General features: G+C 41.1%; 2 protein-coding genes across 2 annotated transcripts in view; one reads left to right on the top strand and one right to left on the bottom strand.

Annotated features, from left to right (window-relative positions):
* Positions 1-26,127, bottom strand: part of LOC311063420 (gap junction alpha-1 protein-like) — a 604,483-nt gene that overhangs the window by 312,601 nt on the left and 265,755 nt on the right. The gene's annotated exons all lie outside the window — the stretch shown is intronic.
* LOC311063087 (uncharacterized protein) lies at positions 17,179-24,320 on the top strand (the record flags this gene model as incomplete). Its single annotated transcript, XM_084082296.1, has 3 exons — positions 17,179-17,251; positions 19,179-19,409; positions 22,502-24,320. 3 exons carry the CDS (start codon positions 17,179-17,181, stop codon positions 23,539-23,541), a joined length of 1,344 nt encoding a protein of 447 aa, XP_083938422.1. The 3' UTR covers positions 23,542-24,320.

Raw genomic sequence — 26,127 nt, forward strand, 5'->3', positions numbered from 1 at the left:
CGACCAATAGTTTTACATTAAAGTTTATAGGCTTATAGTACAATACTGTCTCTTACAGCCTACTAGAGCCTAGGACAGCCTAGCACAGCCTACTAGATTCTAGTTTAGCCTAGCACAGCCTACTAGATCCTAGTACAGCCTATTAGAGCCCAGTACAGTTTAGTAGAGCCAAGTCTAGCCTAGTCCAGCCTAGTGGGGGATTAGACTAGGAGAGGGGGGCTAGTTAGAGGGCTGTAGGCTATACTAAGCTGGATCGGGCTTGAATAGGCCAGACGAGGGTGTAATAGGCTTTGCTAGGCTGTACTAGGTTCTATTAGGCTGGACTAGGCTCTTGTCAGCCTTGTGGCTCCTCACACTTGAAAATAACCACTGTGTACACGGGCAATAGTTTTTACATGAGTCTGTGTGCACGACCAATAGTTTTACATTAACGTATCTAGGCTTATAGTACAATACATTCTCTTACAGCCTACTAAAGCCTAGGACAGCCTAGCCCAGCCTAATAGAGCCTAGCCCAGCCTATTAGAGCCCTTTCGAGTTTAGTACAGCCAAGTCTAGCCTAGTCCAGCCTAGTGGGGGAATAGACTAGGAGAGGGGGGCTAGTTAGATGGCTGTACTAGGCTATACTAAGCTGGATCGGGCTTGAATAGGCTAGACCAGGGTGTACTAGGCTGTGCTAGGCTTTACTAGGCTCTATTAGGCTGGACTAGGCTCTTGTCAGCCCTTTGGCTACTCACACACTTGAAACTAACCACTGTGTACACGGGCAATAGTTTTTACATGAGTCTGTGTGCACGACCAATTGTTTTACATTAACGTATCTAGGCTTATAGTACAATACTGTCTCGTACAGCCTACTAAAGCCTAGGACAGCCTAGCCCAGCCTAATAGAGCCTAGTCCAGCCTATTAGAGCCCTGTCGAGTTTAGTACAGCCAAATCTAGCTTAGTCCAGCCTAGTGGGGGAATAGACTAGGAGAGGGGGGCTAGTTAGATGGCTGTACTAGGCTATACTAAGCTGGATCGGGCTTGAATAGACTAGACCAGGGTGTACTAGATTGTGCTAGGCTTTACTAGGCTCTATTAGGCTGGACTAGGCTCTTGTCAGCCCTGTGGCTCCTCACATACTTGAAACTAACCACTGTGTACACGGGCAATAGTTTTTACATGAGTCTGTGTGCACGACCAATAGTTTTACATTAAAGTTTATAGGCTTATAGTACAATACTGTCTCTTACAGCCTACTAGAGCCTAGGACAGCCTAGCACAGCCTACTAGATTCTAGTTTAGCCTAGCACAGCCTAAGAGAGCCTAGTACAGCCTATTAGAGCCCAGTACAGTTTAGTAGAGCCAAGTCTAGCCTAGTCCAGCCTAGTGGGGGATTCGACTAGGAGAGGGGGGCTAGTTAGAGGGCTGTAGGCTATACTAAGCTGGATCGGGCTTGAATAGGCCAGACGAGGGTGTACTAGGCTTTGCTAGGCTGTACTAGGTTCTATTAGGCTGGACTAGGCTCTTGTCAGCCCTGTGGCTCCTCACACTGGAAAATAACCACTGTGTACACGGGCAATAGTTTTTACATGAGTCTGTGTGCACGACCAATAGTTTTACATTAACGTATCTAGGCTTATAGTACAATACTGTCTCTTACAGCCTACTAAAGCCTAGGACAGCCTAGCCCAGCCTATTAGAGCCTAGCCCAGCCTATTAGAGCCCTGTCGAGCTTAGTACAGCCAAGTCTAGCCTAGTCCAGCCTAGTGGGGGAATAGACTAGGAGAGGGGGTTTAGTTAGATGGCTGTACTAGGCTATACTAAGCTGGATCGGGCTTGAATAGGCTAGACCAGGGTGTACTAGGCTGTGCTAGGCTTTACTAGGCTCTATTAGGCTGGACTAGGCTCTTTTCAGCCCTGTGGCTCCTCACACACTTGAAACTAACCACTGTGTACACGGGCAATAGTTTTTACATGAGTCTGTGTGCACGACCAATAGTTTTACATTAACGTATCTAGGCTTATAGTACAATACTGTCTCTTACAGCCTACTAAAGCCTAGGACAGCCTAGCCCAGCCTACTAGAGTCTAGTCCAGCCTATTAGAGCCCTGTCGAGTTTAGTACAGCCAAATCTAGCCTAGTCCAGCCTAGTGGGGGAATAGACTAGGAGAGGGGGGGGGCTAGTTAGATGGCTGTACTAGGCTTTACTAAGCTGGATCGGGCTTGAATAGGCTAGACCAGGGTGTACTAGGCTGTGCTTCGTTTTACTAGGCTCTATTAGGCTGGACTAGGCTCTTGTCAGCCCTGTGGCTCCTCACACACTTGCAACTAACCACTGTGTACACGGGCAATAGTTTTTACATGAGTATGTGTGCACCACCAATAGTTTTACATTAAAGTTTATAGGCTTATAGTACAATACTGTCTCTTACAGCCTACTAGAGCCTAGGACAGCCAAGCACAGCCTACTAGATTCTAGTATAGCCTAGCACAGCCTACTAGAGCCTACTACAGCCTATTAGAGCCCAGTATAGTTTAGTAGAGCCAAGTCTAGCCTAGTCCAGCCTAGTTGGGGAATAGACTAGGAGAGGGGGCTAGTTAGAGGGCTGTAGTAGGCTAAACTAAGCTGGATCGGGCTTGAATAGGCTAGACCAGGGTGTACAAGGCTTTGCTAGGCTGTACTAGGGTCTATTAGGCTGGACTAGGCTCTTATCAGCCCTGTGGATCCTCACACTTGAAAATAACCACTGTGTACACGGGCAATAGTTTTTACATGAGTCTGTGTGCACGACCAATAGTTTTACATTAGCCTTTCTGAGCTTATAGTACAATACTGTCTTTTACAGCCTACTAAAGCCTAGTACAGCCTAGACTAGCCTACTAGAGCCTAGTCCAGCCTATTAGAGCCCAGTAGAGTTTAGCACAGCCAAGTCTAGCCTAGTCCAGCCTAGTGGGGGATTAGACTAGGAGAGGGGGGCTAGTTAGAGGGCTGTAGTAGGCTATACTAAGCTGGATCGGGCTTAAATAGGCCAGACGAGGGTGTACTAGGCTTTGCTAGGCTGTACTAGATTATATTAGGCTGGACTAGGCTCTTGTCAGCCTTGTGGTTCCTCACACTTTAAACTAACCACTGTGTACACGGGCAATAGTTTTTACATGAGTCTGTGTGCACGACCAATAGTTTTACATTAACGTTTCTAGGCTTATAGTACAGTACTGTCTCGTGCATTCTACTAGATCCTAGTACAGCCTAGCCCAGCCTACTAGAGTCTAGTCAAGCCTATTAGAGCCCTGTCGAGTTTAGTACAGCCAAGTCTAGCCTAGTCCAGCCTAGTGGGGGAATAAACTAGGAGAGGAGGGCTAGTTAGAGAGCTGTAGTAGGCTATACTTATCTGGATCAGGCTTCAATAGGCTAGACCAGGGTGTACTAGGCTGTGCTAGGCTGTACTTGGCTCCATTAGGCTGGACTAGGCTCTTTTCAACCCAGTGGCTCCTCAAACTTGAAACTTACCACTGTGTACACGGGCAATAGTTTTTACATGAGTCTGTGTGCACGACCAATAGTTTTAAATTAGCCTTTCTGAGCTTATAGTACAATACTGCCTCTTACAGCCTAATAGAGCCTAGTACAGCCTAGCCTACTAGAGCCTAGTCCAGCCTATTAGAGCCCAGTACAGTTTAGCACAGCCAAGTCTAGCCTAGTCCAGCCTAGTGGGGGATTAGACTAGGAGAGGGGGGCTAGTTAGAGGGCTGTAGTAGGCTATACTAAGCTGGATCGGGCTTGAATAGGCCAGACGAGGGTGTACTAGGCTTTTCTAGGCTGTACTAGGTTCTATTAGGCTGGACTAGGCTCTTGTCAGCCTTGTGGCTCCTCAAACTTTAAACTAACCACTGTGTACACGGGCAATAGTTTTTACATGAGTCTGTGTGCACGACCAATAGTTTTACATTAACGTTTCTAGACTTATAGTACAGTACTGTCTTGTGCATTCTACTAGAGCCTAGTACAGCCTAGCCCAGCCTATTAGAGCCTAGTCCAGCCTATTAGAGCCCAGTAGAGTTTAGTACAGCCAAGTCTAGCCTAGTCCAGCCTAGTGGGGGAATAGACTAGGAGAGGGGGGCTAGTTAGAGGGCTGTACTAGGCTATACTAAGCTGGATCGGGCTTGAATAGGCTAGACCAGGGTGTACTAGGCTGTACTAGGCTGTACTAGGCTCTATTAGGCTGGACTATGCTAATATTGTCAGCCCTGTGGCTCCTCACACTTGAGACTAACCACTGTGTACACGGGCAATAGTTTTTACATGAGTCTGTGTGCACGACCAATAGTTTTACATTAACGTATCTAGGCTTATAGTACAATACTGTCTCTTACAGCCTACTAAAGCCTAGGACAGCCTAGCCCAGCTTAATAGAGCCTACTACAGCCTATTAGAGCCCTGTCGAGTTTAGTACAGCCAAATCTAGCCTAGTCCAGCCTAGTAGGGGAATAGACTAGGAGAGGGGGGCTAGTTAGATGGCTGTGCTAGGCTATACTAAGCTGGATCAGGCTTGAATAGGCTAGACCAGGGTGTACTAGGCTGTGCTAGGCTTTACTAGGCTCTATTAGGCTGGACTAGGCTTTTGTCAGCCCTGTGGCTCCTCACACACTTGAAACTAACCACTGTGTACACGGGCAATCGTTTTTACATGAGTCTGTGTGCACGACCAATAGTTTTACATTAGCCTTTCTGAGCTTATAGTACAATACTGTCTCTTACAGCCTAATAGAGCCTAGTACAGCCTAGCTTAGCCTACTAGAGCCTAGTCCAGCCTATTAGAGCCCAGTAGAGTTTAGCAGAGCCAAGTCTAGCCTAGTCCAGCCTAGTGGGGGATTAGACTAGGAGAGGGGGGCTAGTTAGAGGGCTGTAGTAGGCTATACTAAGCTGGATCGGGCTTGAATAGGCCAGACGAGGGTGTACTAGGCTTTTCTAGGCTGTACTATGTTCTATTAGGCTGGACTAGGCTCTTGTCAGCCTTGTGGCTCCTCACACTTTAAACTAACCACTGTGTACACGGGCAATAGTTTTTACATGAATCTGTGTGCACGACCAATAGTTTTACATTAACGTTTCTAGGCTTATAGTACAGTACTGTCTCGTGCATTCTACTAGAGCCTAGTACAGCCTAGCCCAGCCTATTAGAGCCTAGTCCAGCCTATTAGAGCCCCAGGGTCTGGCACAAATTTGGTAAGAACCTGCCCAGAAACAGCGTCCCGGGAGGTCACATGATCAGAAACGTTTTTTCCCATAGCATAGTGTGGGAGTTGTACACGTCGTGTACACGGAGCACATTTCTAATAGCTCGCTCTGTAATAGGCTGGACTAGGCTGGACAAGGCTAGCCTAGCCTCGAGAAGGTCCATCGGGGGGGGGGGGATGTGGCACAAATTTGGCGAGACCCCGCCCAGAAACAGTGTCCCGGGAGGTCACATGATCAGAAACGCCGTTTCCCATAGCACAGTGTGGGAGGTGTACACGCCGTGTAAACAGAGCACATTTCTAGTAATTGGCCTTGATTGATTGATTGATTGATTGATGGAGGCTAGCCTATCGTCGAGAGGGTCCATCGGGGGGGGGGGGGGCTTGGCACGAACTTGGCGAGACCCCGCCCAGGAACAACGTCCTGGGAGGTCACATGATCAGAACCAGCTTTTCCCATAGCATAGTGTGGGAGGTGTACACGCCGTGTACACAGAGAACCTTTCTAATAGTTCGCTCTGTAATAGGCTGGACTAGGCTGGAAAAGAGTAGCGTAGCCTCGAGAAGGTCTAACGGGGGGGGGTCTGGCACAAATTTGGTGAGAACCCGCCCAGAAACAGCGTCCCGGGAGGTCACATGATCAGAAACGGCTTTTCCCATAGCATAGTGTGGGAGGTGTACACGCTGTGTACACGGAGCACATTTCTAATAGTTGGCTTTGATTGATTGATTGAGGCTAGCCTAGCCTCGAGAGGGTCCATCGGGGGCGGGGGCACAGCACGAATTTGGCGAGACTCCGCCCAGCAACAGCGTCCCGGGAGGTCACATGATCAGGAACGCCATTTCCCATAGTATAATGTGGGAGGTGTACACGCCGTGTACACGGAGCACATTTCTAATAGTTCGCTCTGTAATAGGCTGGACTTGGCTGGACAAGGCTAGCCTAGCGTCGAGAAGGTCCATCGGGAGGGGGTGTGGCACAAATTTGGCGAGACCCCGTCCAGAAACAGCGTCCCGGGAGGTCACATGATCAGAAACGCCGTCTTCCAAAGCATAATGTTGTAGGTGTACACGCCGTGTACACAGAGCACATTTCGATTAGTTGGCCTTGATTGATTGATTGATTGATTGATGGAGGCTAGCCTATCGTCTAGAGGGTCCATCGGGGGGGGGGGGGGGGGGGCGGGGGCTTGGCACGTACTTGGCGAGAACCTGCCCAGGAACAACGTCCCGGGAGGTCACATGATCAGAAACGGCTTTTCCCATAGCATAGTGTGGGAGGTGTACACGCCGTGTACACGGAGAACATTTCTAATAGTTCGCTCTGTAATAGGCTGGACTAGGCTGGACTAGGCTGGACTAGGCTGGACAAGGCTAGCCTAGCCTCGAGAATGTCTAACGGGGGGGGGTCTGGCACAAATTTGGTGAGAACCCGCCCAGAAACAGCGTCCCGGGAGGTCACATGATCAGAAACGCCTTTTCCCATAGCATGGTGTGGGAGGTGTACACGCCGTGTACACGGAGAACATTTCTAATAGTTCGCTCTGTAATAGGCTGGACTAGGCTGGACTAGGCTGGACAAGGCTAGCCTAGCCTCGAGAAGGTCCATCGGGGGGGGGGTGTGGCACAAATTTGGCGAGACCCCGCCCAGAAACAGCGTCCCGGCAGGTCACATGATCAGAAACGCCGTTTCCCATAGCATAGTGTGGGATGTTTACACGCCCTGTAAACAGAGCACATTTCTAATAGTTGGCCTTGATTGATTGATTGATTGATTGATGGAGGCTAGCCTATCGTCGAGACGGTCAATCGGGGGGGGGGGGGGGGGGGGGGGGGGGCTTGGCACGAACTTGGCGAGACCCCGCCCAGGAACAACGTCCCGGGAGGTCACATGATCAGAAACGGCTTTTCCCATAGCATAGTGTGGGAGGTGTACACGCCGTGTACACGGAGCACATTTCTAATAGTTCGCTCTGTAATAGGCTGGACTAGGCTGGACTAGGCTGGACAAGGCTAGCCTAGCCTCGAGAAGGTCTAAAGGGGGGGGTCTGGCACAAATTTGGTGAGAACCCGCCCAGAAACAGCGTCCCAGGAGGTCACATGATCAGAAACGGCTTTTCCCATAGCATAGTTTGGGAGGTGTACACGTTGTGTACACGGAGCACATTTTTAATAGTTCGCTCTGTAATAGGCTGGACTAGGCTGGACAAGGCTAGCCTAGCCTCGAGAAGGTCCATCGGAGGGGGGGGTGTGGCACAAATTTGGCGAGACCCCGCCCAGAAACAGCGTCCCGGGAGGTCACATGATCAGAAATGGCGTTTCCCATAGCATAATGTGGGAGGTGTACACGCCGTGTACACGGAGCACATTTCTAATAGTTGGCCTTGATTGATTGATTGATTGATTGATTGATGGAGGCTAGCCTATTGTCGAGAGGGTCCATCGGGGGGGGGGTGGTGGGGGGGGGGGCTTGGCACGAACTTGGCGAGACCCCGCCCAGGAACAACGTCCCGGGAGGTCACATGATCAGAAACGGCTTTTCCCATAGCATAGTGTGGGAGGTGTACACGCCGTGTACACGGAGCACATTTCTAATAGTTGGCTCTGTAATAGGTTGGACTAGGCTGGACAAGGCTAGCCTAGCCTCGAGAAGGTCTAACTGGGGGGGTCTGGCACAAATTTGGTGAGAAACCGCCCAGAAACAGCGTCCCAGGAGGTCACAAGATCAGAAACGCCGTTTCTCATAGTATAGTGTGGGAGGTGTACACGCCGTGTACACCTCCCACACTATACTATGGGAAACGTCGTTTCCCATAGTATAGTGTGAGAGGTGTACACTGTTCATTTCTAATAGTTTTGGCTCATAGCCTGCCACCTTGACACCCTGCCACCCTGTGGAATTATGCTTGAACTGCAAGATAGGACCCTAAAACTTAAACAAAAGTGAAAAAAATCTGTGTGGGTAATCCGTAAGACTGATGGGCGAACAAGTGGTGTCCACGGGCAAAGGGGGGCCCCGAGGACATGTACAGTCCGCCCCCTGAATTTTCACGCCCCCACAGGCTGCAGAGTGGGGTCTGGAAATTTGGCCGTGTACACTTCCAATAGTCGATGCCTTATGTGCACGCCAAAGTGAATAGGGGTAATAATGATAATAATAGGTTTAATAATGATAATGTATTCATTCAATAATATGTTTAATAATGATAATAATAGGTTTAATAATGATAATGTATTCATTCAATAATATGTTTAATAATGATAATAATAGGTTTAATAATGATAATGTGTTCATTCAATAATAGGTTTAATAATGATAATGTGTTCATTCAATAATATGTTTAATAATGATAATAATAGGTTTAATAATGATAATGTGTTCATTCAATAATATGTTTAATAATGATAATGTGTTCAATCAATTATAGTTTTAATAATGAAAATGTGTTCATTCAATAATAGGTTTATTAATGATAATAGGTTTAATAATGATAATAATAGGTTTAATAATGATAATGTATTCATTCAATAATAGGTTTAATAATGATAATAGGTTTAATAATGATAATAATAGGTTTAATAATGATAATGTATTCATTTAATAATAGGTTTAATAATGATAATAGGTTTAATAATGATAATAATAGGTTTAATAATGATAATGTATTCATTCAATAATAGGTTTAATAATGATAATAGGTTTAATAATGATAATAATATGTTTAATAATGATAATATGTTCATTCAATAATATGTTTAATAATGATAATGTGTTCATTCAATAATATGTTTAATAATGATAATGTGTTCATTCAATAATAGGTTTAATAATGATAATGTGTTCATTCAATAATAGGTTTAATAATGATAATGTGTTCATTCAATAATAGTTTTAATAATGATAATTTGTTCAATCAATAATAGGTTTAATAATGATAATGTATTCATTCAATAATAGGTTTAATAATGATAATGTGTTCATTCAATAATAGTTTTAATAATGATAATTTGTTCATTCAATAATAGGTTTAATAATGATAATGTGTTCAATCAATAATATGTTTAATAATGATAATGTGTTCATTCAATAATAGTTTTAATAATGATAATTTGTTCAATCAATAATAGGTTTAAAAATGATAATGTATCATTCAATAATAGGTTTAATAATGATAATGTGTTCATTCAATAATAGTTTTAATAATGATAATTTGTTCATTCAATAATAATATGTTTAATAATGATAATGTGTTCAATCAATAATATGTTTAATAATGATAATATATTCATTCAATAATAGGTTTAATAATGATAATGTATTCATTCAATAATAGGTTTAATAATGATAATGTATTCATTCAATAATATGTTTAATAATGATAATGTGTTCATTCAATAATATGTTTAATAATGATAATAATAGGTTTAATAATGATAATAATAGGTTTAATAATGATAATGTATTCATTCAATAATAGGTTTAATAATAATAATGTGTTCATTCAATAATATGTTTAATAATGATAATAATAGGTTTAATAATGATAATAATAGTTTTAATAATGATAATGTGTTCATTCAATAATAGTTTTAATAATCAGGGGTGCACATAACTGGTGCGCAGGTGCGCATGCGCACCCAAAATAAAAAATGCGCACCACATCAGGCGACGCGAGGCGCTTTTGCGCACCAACAGCTGGGACAGGAATTTCCAAGCTTTTATTTTTTAGCAAAACTAAAAAATAAAAGCCTGGAGATCGAGGCTAGGAATTTACTTCCTGAAGCCACACTCACACAATAATCACTCTAAAGCACCCGTCGGCCCCATGTACAGCCATTAGGCACAGGGGTAGAGATATGACTCGCGTCGCCTCGCATCGCCTCGCATTGCCTCGCTGCATGCATGCAGCCAGCAGCGGCTGTTAGAGGCACTCGTCACCGATGATGAACGCACCGTAATGGTGCAAAATATGCCGTGAACGTCCCAATCTGGCGGATAAAATCAGCGCAGCAGCACAGGGCACCAACCTTAGGGGCTTTATCTAACAGCGTGAGAAAAAAAAAAAACGGCGAAAATCGGCGGAATTTAGAAGCAGAGCGTCCTTTTTTTCTCGCCCCCCCCCCCCCCCCCCCCCCCCCCGTTGACAAAACTGTCCGGGCTGACCCCCCCCCCCCCCCCCCCCGTTGACAAAACGGGACGGGCGCCATGCGCACCAAGTCACATGTCCAGGTGCTCTTCTGCGTACCAGACCTAAAAAGTTATGTGCACCCCTGTTAATAATGATGATGTGTTCATTCAATAATATGTTTAATAATGATAATGTGTTCAATCAATAATATGTTAAATAATGATAATGTGTTCAATCAATAATAGGTTTAATAATGATAATTTGTTCATTCAATAATAGTTTTAATAATGATAATTTGTTCATTCAATAATATGTTTAATAATGATAATGTGTTCATTCAAAAATATGTTTAATAATGATAATGTGTTCATTCAATAATAGTTTTAATAATGATAATTTTTTCAATCAACAATATGTTTAATAATGATAATGTGTTCATTCAATAATAGGTTTAATAATTATAATGTGTTCATTCAATAATATGTTTAATAATGATAATGTGTTCAATCAATAATATGTTTAATAATGATAATGTTTTCATTCAATAATATGTTTAATAATGATAATGTTTTCATTCAATAATAGGTTTAATAATGATAATGTGTTCATTCAATAATATGTTTAATAATGATAATGTTTTCATTCAATAATAGGTTTAATAATGATAATAATAGGTTTAATAATGATAATGTGTTCATTCAATAATAGTTTTAATAATGATAATAATAGGTTTAATAATGATAATGTATTCATTCAATAATAGGTTTAATAATGATACTAATAGGTTTAATAATGATAATGTATTCATTCAATAATAGTTTTAATAATGATATTAATAGGTTTAATAATGATAATGTATTCATTCAATAATAGTTTTAATAATGATAATAATAGGTTTAATAATGATAATGTGTTCATTCAATAATAGTTTTAATAATGATAATAATATGTTTAATAATGATAATGTGTTCATTCAATAATAGGTTTAATAATGATAATGTGTTCATTCAATAATAGGTTTAATAATGATAATAATAGGTTTAATAATGATAATATATTCATTCAATAATATGTTTAATAATGATAATGTGTTCAATCAATAATAGGTTTAATAATGATAATTTGTTCATTCAATAATAGTTTTAATAATGATAATTTGTTCATTCAATAATATGTTTAATAATGATAATGTGTTCATTCAATAATATGTTTAATAATGATAATTTGTTCATTCAATAATATGTTTAATAATGATAATGTGTTCATTCAATAATAGGTTTAATAATGATAATGTGTTCATTCAATAATATGTTTAATAATGATAATATGTTCATTCAATAATAGTTTTAATAATGATAATGTTTTCATTCAATAATAGGTTTAATAATGATAATGTTTTCATTCAATAATATGTTTAATAATGATAATGTGTTCATTCAATAATATGTTTAATAAAGATAATAATAGGTTTAATAATGATAATGTTTTCATTCAATAATAGGTTTAATAATGATAATGTTTTCATTCAATAATATGTTTAATAATGATAATGTTTTCATTCAATAATATGTTTAATAATGATAATGTGTTCATTCAATAATATGTTTAATAAAGATAATAATAGGTTTAATAATGATAATGTGTTCATTCAATAATAGGTTTAATAATGATAATAATAGGTTTAATAATGATAATGTATTCATTCAATAATAGGTTTAATAATGATAATGTGTTCATTCAATAATAGTTTTAATAATGATAATAATAGGTTTAATAATGATAATGTGTTCATTCAATAATATGTTTAATAATGATACTAATAGGTTTAATAATGATAATGTGTTCATTCAATAATAGTTTTAATAATGATAATAATAGGTTTAATAATGATAATGTATTCATTCAATAATAGGTTTAATAATGATACTAATAGGTTTAATAATGATAATGTATTCATTCAATAATAGTTTTAATAATGATATTAATAGGTTTAATAATGATAATGTATTCATTCAATAATAGTTTTAATAATGATAATAATAGGTTTAATAATGATAATGTGTTCATTCAATAATAGTTTTAATAATGATAATAATATGTTTAATAATGATAATGTGTTCATTCAATAATAGGTTTAATAATGATAATGTGTTCATTCAATAATAGGTTTAATAATGATAATAATAGGTTTAATAATGATAATATATTCATTCAATAATGTGTTTAATAATGATAATGTGTTCAATCAATAATAGGTTTAATAATGATAATTTGTTCATTCAATAATAGTTTTAATAATGATAATTTGTTCATTCAATAATATGTTTAATAATGATAATGTGTTCATTCAATAATATGTTTAATAATGATAATTTGTTCATTCAATAATATGTTTAATAATGATAATGTGTTCATTCAATAATAGGTTTAATAATGATAATGTGTTCATTCAATAATATGTTTAATAATGATAATATGTTCATTCAATAATAGTTTTAATAATGATAATGTTTTCATTCAATAATAGGTTTAATAATGATAATGTTTTCATTCAATAATATGTTTTCAAACATATTATTCAATAATATGTTTAATAATGATAATGTGTTCATTCAATAATATGTTTAATAAAGATAATAATAGGTTTAATAATGATAATGTGTTCATTCAATAATAGGTTTAATAATGATAATAATAGGTTTAATAATGATAATGTATTCATTCAATAATAGGTTTAATAATGATAATGTGTTCATTCAATAATAGTTTTAATAATGATAATAATAGGTTTAATAATGATAATGTGTTCATTCAATAATATGTTTAATAATGATACTAATAGGTTTAATAATGATAATGTATTCATTCAATAATATGTTTAATAATGATAATAATAGGTTTAATAATGATAATGTATTCATTCAATAATATGTTTAATAATGATAATAATAGGTTTAATAATGATAATGTATTCATTCAATAATATGTTTAATAATGATAATAATAGGTTTAATAATGATAATGTGTTCATTCAATAATAGGTTTAATAATGATAATGTGTTCATTCAATAATAGGTAATTGTTTTTTCATATGACAGAGATGGATGTTAATAATAATAATAATAGATCTTTATTGTCCACAAGTGGAAATTTGTCTTTGGCTCACCAGACACTATACAGACATAGACAAACAACATTAAAGGTACAGCACAGCAGTGAGGATCACATCATAGAAATACACAAAACACCATCGCTAATAAAAGAAAGAAAAGGAGAGTAGACCCACATTAGGAACCTGTTTCATGATCATCATCGCCCTCATTTCATCATTATCATCATCATCATCATCATCCTTACCACCATGCAGCAGGTCATTCTGTCGAGTTAAGAATGCTGACTGCTCTGGGGACAAAAGACTTCTTATAAATATTTTTGGTCGCTAGGGGAACTCTGTAGCGCCTGCCAGAGTTCAGAAGCTCAAACTCTCTAAAAAGAGGATGGGAGCCATCGGCTGTGATGCTCAGAGCTTTCCTCCTCACTCTCTCCCTGTACAATAGGCTCAAGGCCTTTTGGGGCTTGCCAATGATTTTGCTAGCCATTGACACAATCCTAGACAGTTTGTTCAGTAATTTGCAGTTTAGGTGACCAAACCAGGCAGAAAGGTGAAATGTCAAAACACTCTCAATCATGGTCTTGTACACAAGTTCTAGGACCCGCTGACTAACTCTGAAGCTATTTAGCTTTCTGAGTAGATAAAGTCGCTGGGAACATTTCTTATAGATGTGCTCTGTGTTACCAGAGAAGCTCATCCGGGAGTCTAGAACTGTTCCTAGATATTTAAAGTCCTCCACAGATTCTATGAGTTGGCCATCCAGCGAGACTGGCAGTATAGTAATATCTGGTTTAAGCATGAATAACTCCTTTGTCTTGCCTACATTAATTTCTAGCTGGCTGGTATTACACCACCCTTCAAGTGCTACCGTGTGAGCCAGGTAGGCATCTACACCACGGGGGTCTGATTTAAGTAACAGGGCAACTAAGGCCATATCATCTGCATACTTAAATAGTTTAAAATATGTCTCATTGATCATAAATTCATTGGTAAAAAGAGAGAATAACACAGGGGACAATACACTTCCTTGTGGGCAACCAGTGCTCACAGTGAGCACCTCTGATGTGTTTTCCCTGGCACAAACCCTTTGTGGGCGACAAAAAAGAAAATCCCTGAACCACCAGATTAGGCTGGGATGTACCTTAAGATCAGCAGCCCTTTTCAGCAGGATATGGATCTTCATTGAATTAAAAGCTGAGCTAAAATCTATGAATAAGATCCTAGCATAACCTTTAGGGTGCATAAGATGTTGTGTGACTGCATTAAGCATGGTCAATAATGCATCATCTGTACCTCTCTTCCTCTTATAAGCAAATTGGAATGGGTCCATCATCGTTGACACAGAAGCAGTTAGAAGGTTAACCAGGACTCGTTCCATAGTTTTACATAGTACAGAGGTTAACGCAATAGGCCGGAAATCATTAGGTGAGCTTGCGCCTGGCTTCTTAGGCACAGGCCTGATTATGGAGTGTTTCCATGATAGCGGCACTGTGCCGCTGTCTAAAAGGAGCTGAAACAGCCTAGTTAACACTCCCTTAAGTTGAAAATAGCAATCTTTAAGAATCCTAGGCTTCAGACCGTCAGGCCCTGGGGCCTTGTCTGACTTAAGTCTGAGGAGACAGGCAGCAACCTCATCCTCCTTGATGACTATGGGGGTTGCTGTTGGGAGGTTATTGCATATTTCATCACATTCCATGCTGTCGTTCGTAGTGTCAAATCTACAGTAGAATTTATTTAGGTCGTTGACATCAATTTGACTACTAGGGCCCTCATCCTTTTTGGGGGGTTTGCCCATCAGGGTGTTTAGCCCCTCCCAAGCTTGTTTCACATTACCGTTTATAAACTTGCTCTCTATTTTGTTTTTAAAATCTAATTTTGCCTTGAGGATAGCTCCTCTTAGCTTCCTCCTTTTCTCATGGACCAAATCCATGTTGCCGGCACAGAAAGCAAGTTTCTTTTCATTAATGTAGCCCTTCAGCTCTTTAGACACCCAGGACTTGTTGTTCTGAAAAATTCGAATAGTTTTCTTTTCAGACGCAGTGTTTTCACAGAATGTTAAATATGACGTGATAGTATCAGTCAGTTCATGAACATCCTGGCAGGACTCGAAGAAGATGTCCCAAGTAGTGTTCTCGAGGCAGTCCCTGAGTTGCTCTCTGCTCCTATCAGACCTCACCAATATCTCCTTGGAGACAGGTTTCGTTCTCTTCACCACAGTTCTATACTTGGGAAGTAGGTGAATGATGTTGTGGTCCGATTTTCCGAGCGGGGGTCTGCATACACTTTTGTAGGCATTGGGGACGTTTCCATAGCATTGGTCAATAGTCCTATTTAGGCGTGTGGGGCAGTCCACATATTTCTCGAGGGTTGGCAAGTGCACAGATAGGTTGCACGAGTTAAAGTCCCCAAGAGCCAAGATCGCTTGGTCTGTAGAGCGAGTGAGAGCATTATTATAACTCTCGGCTATTCTCTCCCCTGCAGCCTCATAGTTTGGGCCAGGGACATAAGTAAGAATAATCGTGATCTGTCCATATTCCCGTGGACTGTAAAAGGGTCTGAAAGAGACAGTTAATATTTCGAAGTCTGGGGTACATACTTGCTCTCGTATGCAGAATTGTGTGGCCCAGCTGTTATCCACGAACATACACAGCCCTCCACCGATGGATTTAGAGGAGCTGTGCTTTTCCCGATCCGCTCTGATTGTAGTGTAGCCCGGTAGGCTTGGGGTTGCATGTTGCTCTTTAAGCCACGTTTCCGTAAAACAGACCAGATTGCTCTGCCTGAATTCACAGTCATGTTTGGCTCTCGCCGCAAGCTCATCTAGCTTGTTGTTTACAGAGCGCACATTTGACATCGTAATATAAGGGACTGGGAACCTGCCGCCGCGTCTCCACAGCCGCCGTCTCACGCCGCCTCTCGATCCCCGCTTTTTCCTCTGTCCTCTTCGGCTTCCACACCAGCCTTCAGCCCGCTGGATTTCACCACAGTCCGCAGGTAGATCAGCTGAGAAGCGAACGCCGGTTGAGCTCAGTGACAGCAGCTTCTCCCGGGAGTAGGTGACAGCGCTTTGTTCACCTACCAAACACAAGCTGCTCCCAGGTGCGAACGCCCCGAGGCAAAAGATGATCCATAGCGGTGTGATGTCCATGATTATAGGCTACTTTAGGCTACCAAGTGCAGCGCGCATTCCACCAGTGTAATCCACGTGAAAAAAAGAAGGTTTAAAAGGGTGAAAAAGGACGTAAAAACACATAACAAACAGACAGCGGTGAACACAGGGTCAAGCAGCTGAGCCGCGCCCCCGATTGGCCCCTCCCACTGCTCTGCCCCTGACCACACTGACCACACCCACCACACTGACCACACCCACCACACGCCCGGACGTAAGAGGAAGAGGAATCCAGCCGGTAGAAACCCCGCCTCCAAGAGGAAAGCCCCTCCCCCCGAGCCCGGCGTGTCCAAGATGATGATGACGGTGCTGGGAGCCAATCGGCACCGGTTCAACTCCAACAACACTCTGAGGGGCCCCGGCATAGGGGTCCCCGATGGAACGTCACTGATGGGGGCCGGCATAGGGGTCCCCGATGGAATGTCACTGATGGGGGCCGGCGTAGGGGCCCCCGATAGAACGTCTCTGATGGGGGCCGGCGCAGGGGCCCCCGATAGAACGTCTCTGATGGGGGCCGGCGTAGGGGCCCCCAGCATAGAAAACATGAGGTGGGAGCCCCCTGGCGCTTCTCCCCCTGCTTCCCCACTCGGTAAGACCAAGACCAGGGAGGGTCCAGGTAGCAGGGACCCCCACCATCACATCCATAGACCAGTAGAAATATATAAAGTGTATTACAATAGTCAGGGGATATTAAAGAAGTCTTGGAATAAATTCCTTACCAAAAAAAAATCTTCATCAATGTGTTTGTAAAGGTGTCTAGTAACACATCTCACAAAGACTGATATGCAGTTTCCCTAGGATAATTTTTGACAGCTCCTTAAAGTTGGGGTACCCACCATAACCATGGTTAAAAAAAAATCCCCCCCCAAAAAAGATCTAAATTTAATTCTGTTTTAAGTAGCATGTGAGGGGTCAAATTAGGGTGTTTTTATGATTCTGAATCCATTGCAATCATTTGTTTTGCACCAAAACCACTCCTTGGGCTAAAAACGGCCCAATCTCAATGGGCTTTTTACACAAAAAGTATACATGGCTATGGCCGTTTTTAGCCCAAGGAGTGGTTTTGGTGCAAAACAAATGCTTGCAATGGATTCGGAATCATAAAAACACCCTAGTTTGACCCCTCTCATGCTACTTAAAACAGAATTAAATTTAGATTTTTTTTTATTTTATTTTTTAACCAATGTTATGGTGGGTACCCCAACTTTAAGGAGCTGTCAAAAATTCTCCTAGGGATACTGAATTTCAGGCTTTGTGAGATGTGTTACTAGACACCTTTACAAACACATTGGTGAAGATTTTTTTTTGGTAAGGAATTTATTCCAAGATTGGAAAATATTCTGCTAATATCCCCTGACTACAAGTAAACAAATGCAAATAAACATCACCTTTTGAAAAATGATTTTTTTTTTTATGTTAAACTGCAATATATGAAAAGACAACATTTAACTTAAATTATAATGGGCCTAAAAACTATTTTTTAAGACTTGTGTGCTCCATGGATGCCAGAGCAGAACCTCTGGCCCACATTGTTCACATGGGTCTGTTATAGCGCCACCAGGAGGCCGATTTTTGAAAAACATATTTTTTTACATTACTCCTACAGATTTCGTCCAAACATCCCACAAATCGGTACACAGTATCTCTATAGTCATTAAACGAAACAGGTCTTTCAGATTTTTTTATTTTCCATCCTGATTGGCTAAGATTGGCTTCCAAAGTTGCAGGAGTGCTCCGTTTTGAACAAAATCCCTCAAATCATGAACACAGCTTGTGATTTCCGTGAAATGTTGCACACACGTTCTCACAACGCCGAGGAAGAAATGCCACTTGAAAGTTTTCAAATCAGCCTCATGGTGGCGCTATAACAGGCCGATTCACACTTTTACCTGTAACTGCACCAATCTGGGTAAAACTTTGTATGCGCACTCCCTAGAGGTCAAGGAAACACATTTTTCACATCTGCCTTTTATAGCGCCACCAGGAGGCCGACTTATGTAAAACATTTTATTTTATTACTCCTTCAGATTTTATCAAAATTTCACGGAAATCAGTACACATGATCTCTATAGTCATGTGATCAAAAAGGATCTTTTAGATTTGTCATATTCCATCCTGATTGGCTAAGATTAACATCTAAAGTTTGCAGGAGTGGCCCCTTTTTGAACTAAATGCTGCGAATCATGAACGCAGCGTCTGATTGTGGTGACACTTTGCACGCACATTCACACTACGTTGAGGAACAAATGCCACCCTTTCAACATTGCCCTATTATAGCACCAACAGGAGGCCGATATCTGCAAAACATTAATTTTTTACTACTTTTTTACTCCTACAAATTGTGTCCAAACATCATACAAATCGGTGCACATTATCTTTATAGTCAAGAGATCAAGATTTTTCATATTCCATCCTGATTGGTGAATTTCCGAACATGTGCCCACAATAACCCAGCTTTCATCATAGTTTTAGTCGACAAAATGAATACTGGAGTTATAGTGCTGATGCTGAACCTCCTCTCCTCCTTCTGTCTGTGTGTAAAGGAGAGAGGAGCTCCAGTCTGCTCCAGGAGGAGCCACAACCTCCACAACATGAGGAGAGGAGCTCCAGTCTGCTCCAGGAGGAGCCACAACCTCCACAACATGAGGAGAGGAGCTCCAGTCTGCTCCAGGAGGAGCCACAACCTCCTCAGATTAAAGAGGAGCAGGGGGAGGAGTGCGATGGGTCATTGTTGACGGTAGCAGTTAGTAAGCTGTGGAGAGACACTCTGTCAGGTAAAAACAATCACTTCATTACAGCTAATTAGGCATGTGACCATTTATCGTAAATCCATTGAAAAAAAAAGAATTCCGATGTGAAAAATAGCCAGAAGAAACATTTGTACAGGTGGAAAACTTAAAGGTAGGGTAAGTGATTTGCGTTGGTTAAAATAATTGTTAAATAGTTCAATATTCTGATAGTACTCATTGCTATAGAGTGTTTGTTCAGTAAAAGGAGTCTCCTTGTCTCTCCAGCTCTTTAATAAATAGAAAATGCATTTTCGTTTCAGTTTCATTTCCAATTTTATCCAACCAGGACAGAGAACTCAATCAGGATACAGATTAAACAAGTGAAATTGGAAGTGATGACACTAAGAAATGAGCAGGCAAAATTGGAACTGGAACGCTATACAAATTAAGCTTAAAAATGGGTACTTTCTCCTGATGGCTGAGATTTTGACACCTACCGAAAAATGTATTTTCTGTTTATTAAAGAGCTGGAGAGACATGGAGACATCTGTTACTGAACAAACACTATATAGCAATGATTACTATCAGAATATAGTGCTTTAACCTTTTAACAAAATACTTTTTGTTTTAACCAAAAAATATCACTTACCCTACCTTTAAGTTAAACTTGCAGAGTGACGTTACTTTACCTGGTTTACATCTTCTGATAGTTGTACTGAATGTTGACATTGTTAGGATATTGTGCAGTAGGCAATATAGGCACACATACATACATACATATCTTTATTTCTTGCACCCTTGTTTTGTTTATTTTCATTTATTGTTTTGGCACTGTTTCTGTACGTCACAACGGCAGCCGGCCACTGGCGGTACGGCTATATAAGTGAACGTCATCACGCCGGGACAGGAGGAGGAAGTGTTTGAAGAGCGTGGCGGCTCGGTTGTGTTGGGAGTCAGTAACGTTCGGTACACAGTACACACGGAGGCCACCTCTCAACTAAGGATTTAGAAGATAAGCGACGGATGGATAGCGCTGTCCTACTGTGCCTTGTAGTTTCGAAACAAAGTGAGAAGAGTAGAGCTTCACGTACGATAAGAAGTTACTGACGGTCCCACCGTAGTGTCCCGTGTCGGTGTGGTACAGAGACTAATTCATATATAAATAGCACAAAAACCCTACGGGGGAAAAAAAAGAAGAAAACCGAAAAAATACCATAAAAAGAACGCAGGTTATTATCCCCGCACCTGAACAGTGAAAGATCCAGCATCTCGCTCCGGCTGTGAGGGCCAACGCCAGAACTGGCCGTAGCCAGTAGGTGAGGGGATCTGCGGGGTTGTTGAAAAAATCACACCCAGTGTGAAGAGAGTGGTGCCTTTGAATTAGTGTAACTGGTTGCATCCTTGTGTTGCAATCAGCTGCAGCTGTTTGAGGCCGTGGCTCAAATGGACGGACGGATGGACGGACCCACACACACGTTCAAGTGTAGGAGTGGCTGGCACCACTCAAAAACAGCGTGTAGACAAACGTAAACACCGACGCGTTGAAAGGCTAGGATCATAAAAAGGATTTGACAGTGATGTCACTATTATGCAAGCCGGAAGTAGCACGGACGTACGCCATTATGTTCAAAGCTGGTCATGAAGATACCAAGGATTCGTCAGTGATGTCACTGACATGTGCAAAAGAAAATACAGGATCTTTGTAAGAGAAATGATAAAGTGTTTTCCTTCTGTATTGAAAAGAGAAAACACAGTATTATTAAAAAATAATTCATAATAAAATTGTCCGGAAAATAACTTTAGTTTAAAAAATGGTGAAAAATCATATTGTGAACCTCAAATCGTGATTCAAATGGTATCGTGAGTTGAGTGAATCGTTACACGCCTACGGCTAATTAATTGATTGATTAAAAGGAATATTCAAAAGTCACTTTTGGACAATTCTGACAGCCGTAGTTCTGAAACAGTAAATATAGAATAATAATATAATAATATAATAATATAATATAGGATAGATCCAACCAACTCCCCACTCTGCACATCACTCCATTGGGTCCCTGACAATACGCTCACCAAGTTACAGAGATACACAGACAGTTACACACAGACAGAAATACAGACGGGTACACACAGACAGAAATACAGACAGGTACTGTACACACAGACAGGTACACACAGACAGAAATACAGACAGGTACTGTACACACAGACAGAAATACAGACGGGTACTGTACACACAGACAGAAATACAGACAGGTACTGTACACACAGACAGAAATACAGACGGGTACTGTACACACAGACAGAAATACAGACGGGTACTGTACACACAGACAGAAATACAGACAGGTACTGTACACACAGACAGGTACACACAGACAGGTACACACAGACAGAAATACAGACAGTTACACACAGACAGGTACACACAGACAGAAATACAGACAGTTACACACAGACAGGTACACACAGACAGTTACACACAGACAGAAATACAGACGGGTACACACAGACAGTTACACACAGACAGAAATACAGACAGTTACACACAGACAGGTACACACAGACAGAAATACAGACAGGTACACACAGACAGTTACACACAGACAGAAATACAGACAGGTACACACAGACAGGTACACACAGACAGAAATACAGACAGTTACACACAGACAGTTACACAGACAGAAATACAGACAGTTACACAGACAGAAATACAGACAGTTACACACAGACAGAAATACAGACAGTTACACACAGACAGGTACACACAGACAGGTACACACAGACAGAAATACAGACAGTTACACACAGACAGTTACACAGACAGAAAAGTTGTGCATTTATAAATAGACTGAAGAAGAATTGAGAATGATGCTTGTTGGGAATTCAAACGGTTTGTGTGTAAATTGAAAGCTTAACATGCTATATGTTATATATATATATATATATATATATATATATATATATATATATATATATATATATATATATATATATATATATATATATATATATATATATATATATACATATGATACCAGGTGTGATCTGTCTGCCCTCTGAACTAAGCTTGAAAACGATAGAAGGGGAAAAAAACATGAAATAATCAACTCTCATTGTATCTCTTTGCCCAGACTTTCTGCACCTCCCTGTCTGTAAAGAGGAGGTTTCCCCTGAAGAGGAGAGGATCCCCAGTCTGGTCCAGGAGGAACCGGAGCCTCCACACATTAAACAGGAACAGGAGGAGCTTCTTCAAAGACCAGAGGAGGCTGACGGCTCTTCGTTAACATTACTAGCAGTGAAAAGTGAAGATGATGATAAAGATGTAAACAGAGACACAGAGCCTGCAGCCAGCACCTCAACTCAACACATGAAAACACACACTGATGTAGAGGACTGTGGAACATCTCAACCAACCAGAGATGAGCAGCTCCTCTCTTCACACTGTTCTGAATCTGACACTGAAGACAGTGATGAGTGGGAGGAGAGCAGGGAAGACCAGTCGTCTGTAAACACACTGACATCACACCAGACACAACGTGTGGAAGGACAAACACCATCTCTGTCCCGGGATCCGAACTCATCAAAACAAACCCACTCCACGAGGAAGAAAAACTTCACTTGTAAAGCTTGTGGAAAACGCTTTGGTTACACGAGTCACCTGAAGGAACACATCAAGACTCACACGGGGGAAAAGCCCTTTAGTTGTAAAGTTTGTGAACAAAGTTTCAGTCAAAACAGTACTCTGAAGACACACATGAGGACACACACAGGGGAAAAGCCCTTTTCTTGTACAGTTTGTGACCAAAGCTTCAATCAAAAGGTTAATCTGAAGAGGCACATGAGGACTCACACAGGGGAAAAACCCTTTAGTTGTACAGTTTGCGACCAGACCTTCGGTCTGAGTCATCATCTGACGAGGCACATGAGGACTCACACAGGGGAAAAGCCCTTTTCTTGTACAGTTTGTGATCAAAGCTTCAATCAAAATGTTGATCTGAGGAGGCACATGAGGACTCACGTGGGGGGAAAACCCTTTAGTTGTACAGTTTGTGATCAAAGCTTCGGTCTAAATCATCACTTGAAAACACACATGAGGAGGACTCATCATACGGGGGAAACCCCTCTAGTTGTACAGTTTATGGACAAGGATTCAGTGGGAAATGTCATCTGAACAAGCACATGAGAACTCATGCAGTGGAAATATAAACTTTAGTTGTAGTTTTGCCAAATGATTTGGTCAAATTGTGACTGTTAAACACGTGGACTCAATCTGTTGAATAGTAACATGCTTGGTAACATGATAATCTCACTCTTTTTCATGAATGAAAAACAAATTCAAGCATTTTCCAAAGGAATTTCATGAACACAAATAAAACAATGACAGAAATGTAATACATTTAGAAAAGAAAAGCAGTGAAATCTAGAAAAAGTTCTCTTCGGAGCACAGGTCTCCTCCGCCAGGTCAGGTAGGTTATTGTGGCCTCCTGGTGGCGCTATAACAGGCCAATGTGAAAAGGGTGGCATTTGTTCCTCGGCCTAGTGGGAATGTGCGTGCAAAATGTCACGGAAATGGCACGCTGCGTTCATGATTTGAGGCATTTTGTTCAAAACATACCTTTCCTGCAAAGTTTGGAAGGCAATGTTAGCCAATTAGGATGAAATATGAAATATTAGACACATCCGTCTTGATCACATGACTATAGAGATACTGTGCACTGATTTGTTTGATTTTTGGACAGAATTTGAAGGAGTAACCATGTGTTTTGTTTGTTATTAAATGTGATATTTAAGACCTACTCTCCACACTGTTATTAAATGTGATCTGTAAGACCTACTGTCCACAGTGTTATTAAATGTGATCTGTAAGACCTACTGTCCACAGTGTTATTAAATGTGATCTTTAAGACCTACTGTCCACACTGTTATTAAATCTGATCTTTAAGACCTACTGTCCACACTGTTATTAAATCTGATCTTTAAGACCTACTGTCCACACTAGACGGTGGAGTGATTTGAACTGTCTCCCTCTCAGCTGTCCTACTGTCTGTTCATGTTCTTTACAGCAGTGGTTCTCAAAGTGGGGTCCGGGGACCCCCAGGAGTCCTTGGGGGGGGTTCCAGGGGGTCCCCAGCTATATTAGTTAATAGCTTCAACATCAGCAGAATCATTTGAACCCTGTATGTATGTATGTATGTGTGTATGTATGTATGTATGTATGTATATATATGCATATTGTTGATTATTTGTTGAATTTAACAACACATCTTGTATGGTGGGGGTCCCTGGCACAAAATATGTTCAGATGGGGGTCCCTGAAACAACACATGTTCAGATGGGGGTCTTGGATGTGATACTGTGTTCAGATGGGGGTCTTGGATGTGACACTGTGTTCAGATGGGGGTCTTGGATGTGACACTGTGTTCAGATGGGGGTCTTGGATGTGACACTGTGTTCAGATGGGGGTCTTGGGGGTCTTGGATGTGACACTGTGTTCAGATGGGGGTCTTGGGGTTCTTGGATGTGACACTGTGTTCAGATGGGGGTCTTGGGGTTCTTGGATGTGACACTGTGTTCAGATGGGGGTCTTGGGGGTCTTGGATGTGACACTGTGTTCAGATGGGGGTCTTGGGGGTCTTGGATGTGACACTGTGTTCAGATGGGGGTCTTGGGGGTCTTGGATGTGACACTGTGTTCAGATGGGGGTCTTGGGGGTCTTGGATGTGACACTGTGTTCAGATGGGGGTCTTGCTTGTGATACTGTGTTCAGATGGGGGTCTTGGATGTGATACTGTGTTCAGATGGGGGTCTTGGATGTGACACTGTGTTCAGATGGGGGTCTTGGATGTGACACTGTGTTCAGATGGGGGTCTTGGGGTTCTTGGATGTGACACTGTGTTCAGATGGGGGTCTTGGGGGTCTTGGATGTGACACTGTGTTCAGATGGGGGTCTTGGGGGTCTTGGATGTGACACTGTTCAGATGGGGGTCTTGGGGGTCTTGGATGTGACACTGTGTTCAGATGGGGGTCTTGCTTGTGATACTGTGTTCAGATGGGGGTCTTGGATGTGATACTGTGTTCAGATGGGGGTCTTGGATGTGACACTGTGTTCAGATGGGGGTCTTGGATGTGACACTGTGGATACAACCTAGTGGAGTAGACCAGTGGTTCAACCTGTGGGGCGGGACCGATTTTGTGGGGTCCCGGTCCACTCTCCAGATGACAGTGAAGTGACAATTTAAGGCATTTTAAGACCCTTTTAATACCTAAAAAAAGACCATTACTGCATCAAAAGTATCAACAAGCTATTCTATAAAGACTGGTCAAACATTGGCCAAACTGAAGAGGCAAACATTTTGAAAATAGCCGATCTACAAGCTCATAATGCCTTGCATTGTGAGCTTGTAGATCAGCTATTTTCACAATATTTATCTGTGGAACTGAGTCAAACTAAATGTAATGCCTCAACTCCTGCAATGTCATGTGTGCTTGTCAGGGTGGGCGGTCCCCAGTTCAAATATGATTATTTTGGGGGGCAAATAATCGTATCGAATCGTTTTGCAATGGAAATAATACATTTTATCAATAGTACTTGTGCGTTGTATTTAGCAATTTTAAGAAGAGGAGAGGGGTTTATATCCAGTATCCAGGTATTTATTTTTCACACAGAATTTTTGGGTAAATAAATAGTTACTATATCGATTTTAAATCATTGAATCCAATCGTATCATTCTAAATTAACCTTTCCTGTATCATTCAT

Source organism: Gymnoscopelus microlampas (genome assembly GCF_963454915.1).
Source record: "Gymnoscopelus microlampas genome assembly, chromosome: 16".
In the NCBI taxonomy this organism is placed as follows: Eukaryota; Metazoa; Chordata; class Actinopteri; order Myctophiformes; family Myctophidae; genus Gymnoscopelus; species Gymnoscopelus microlampas.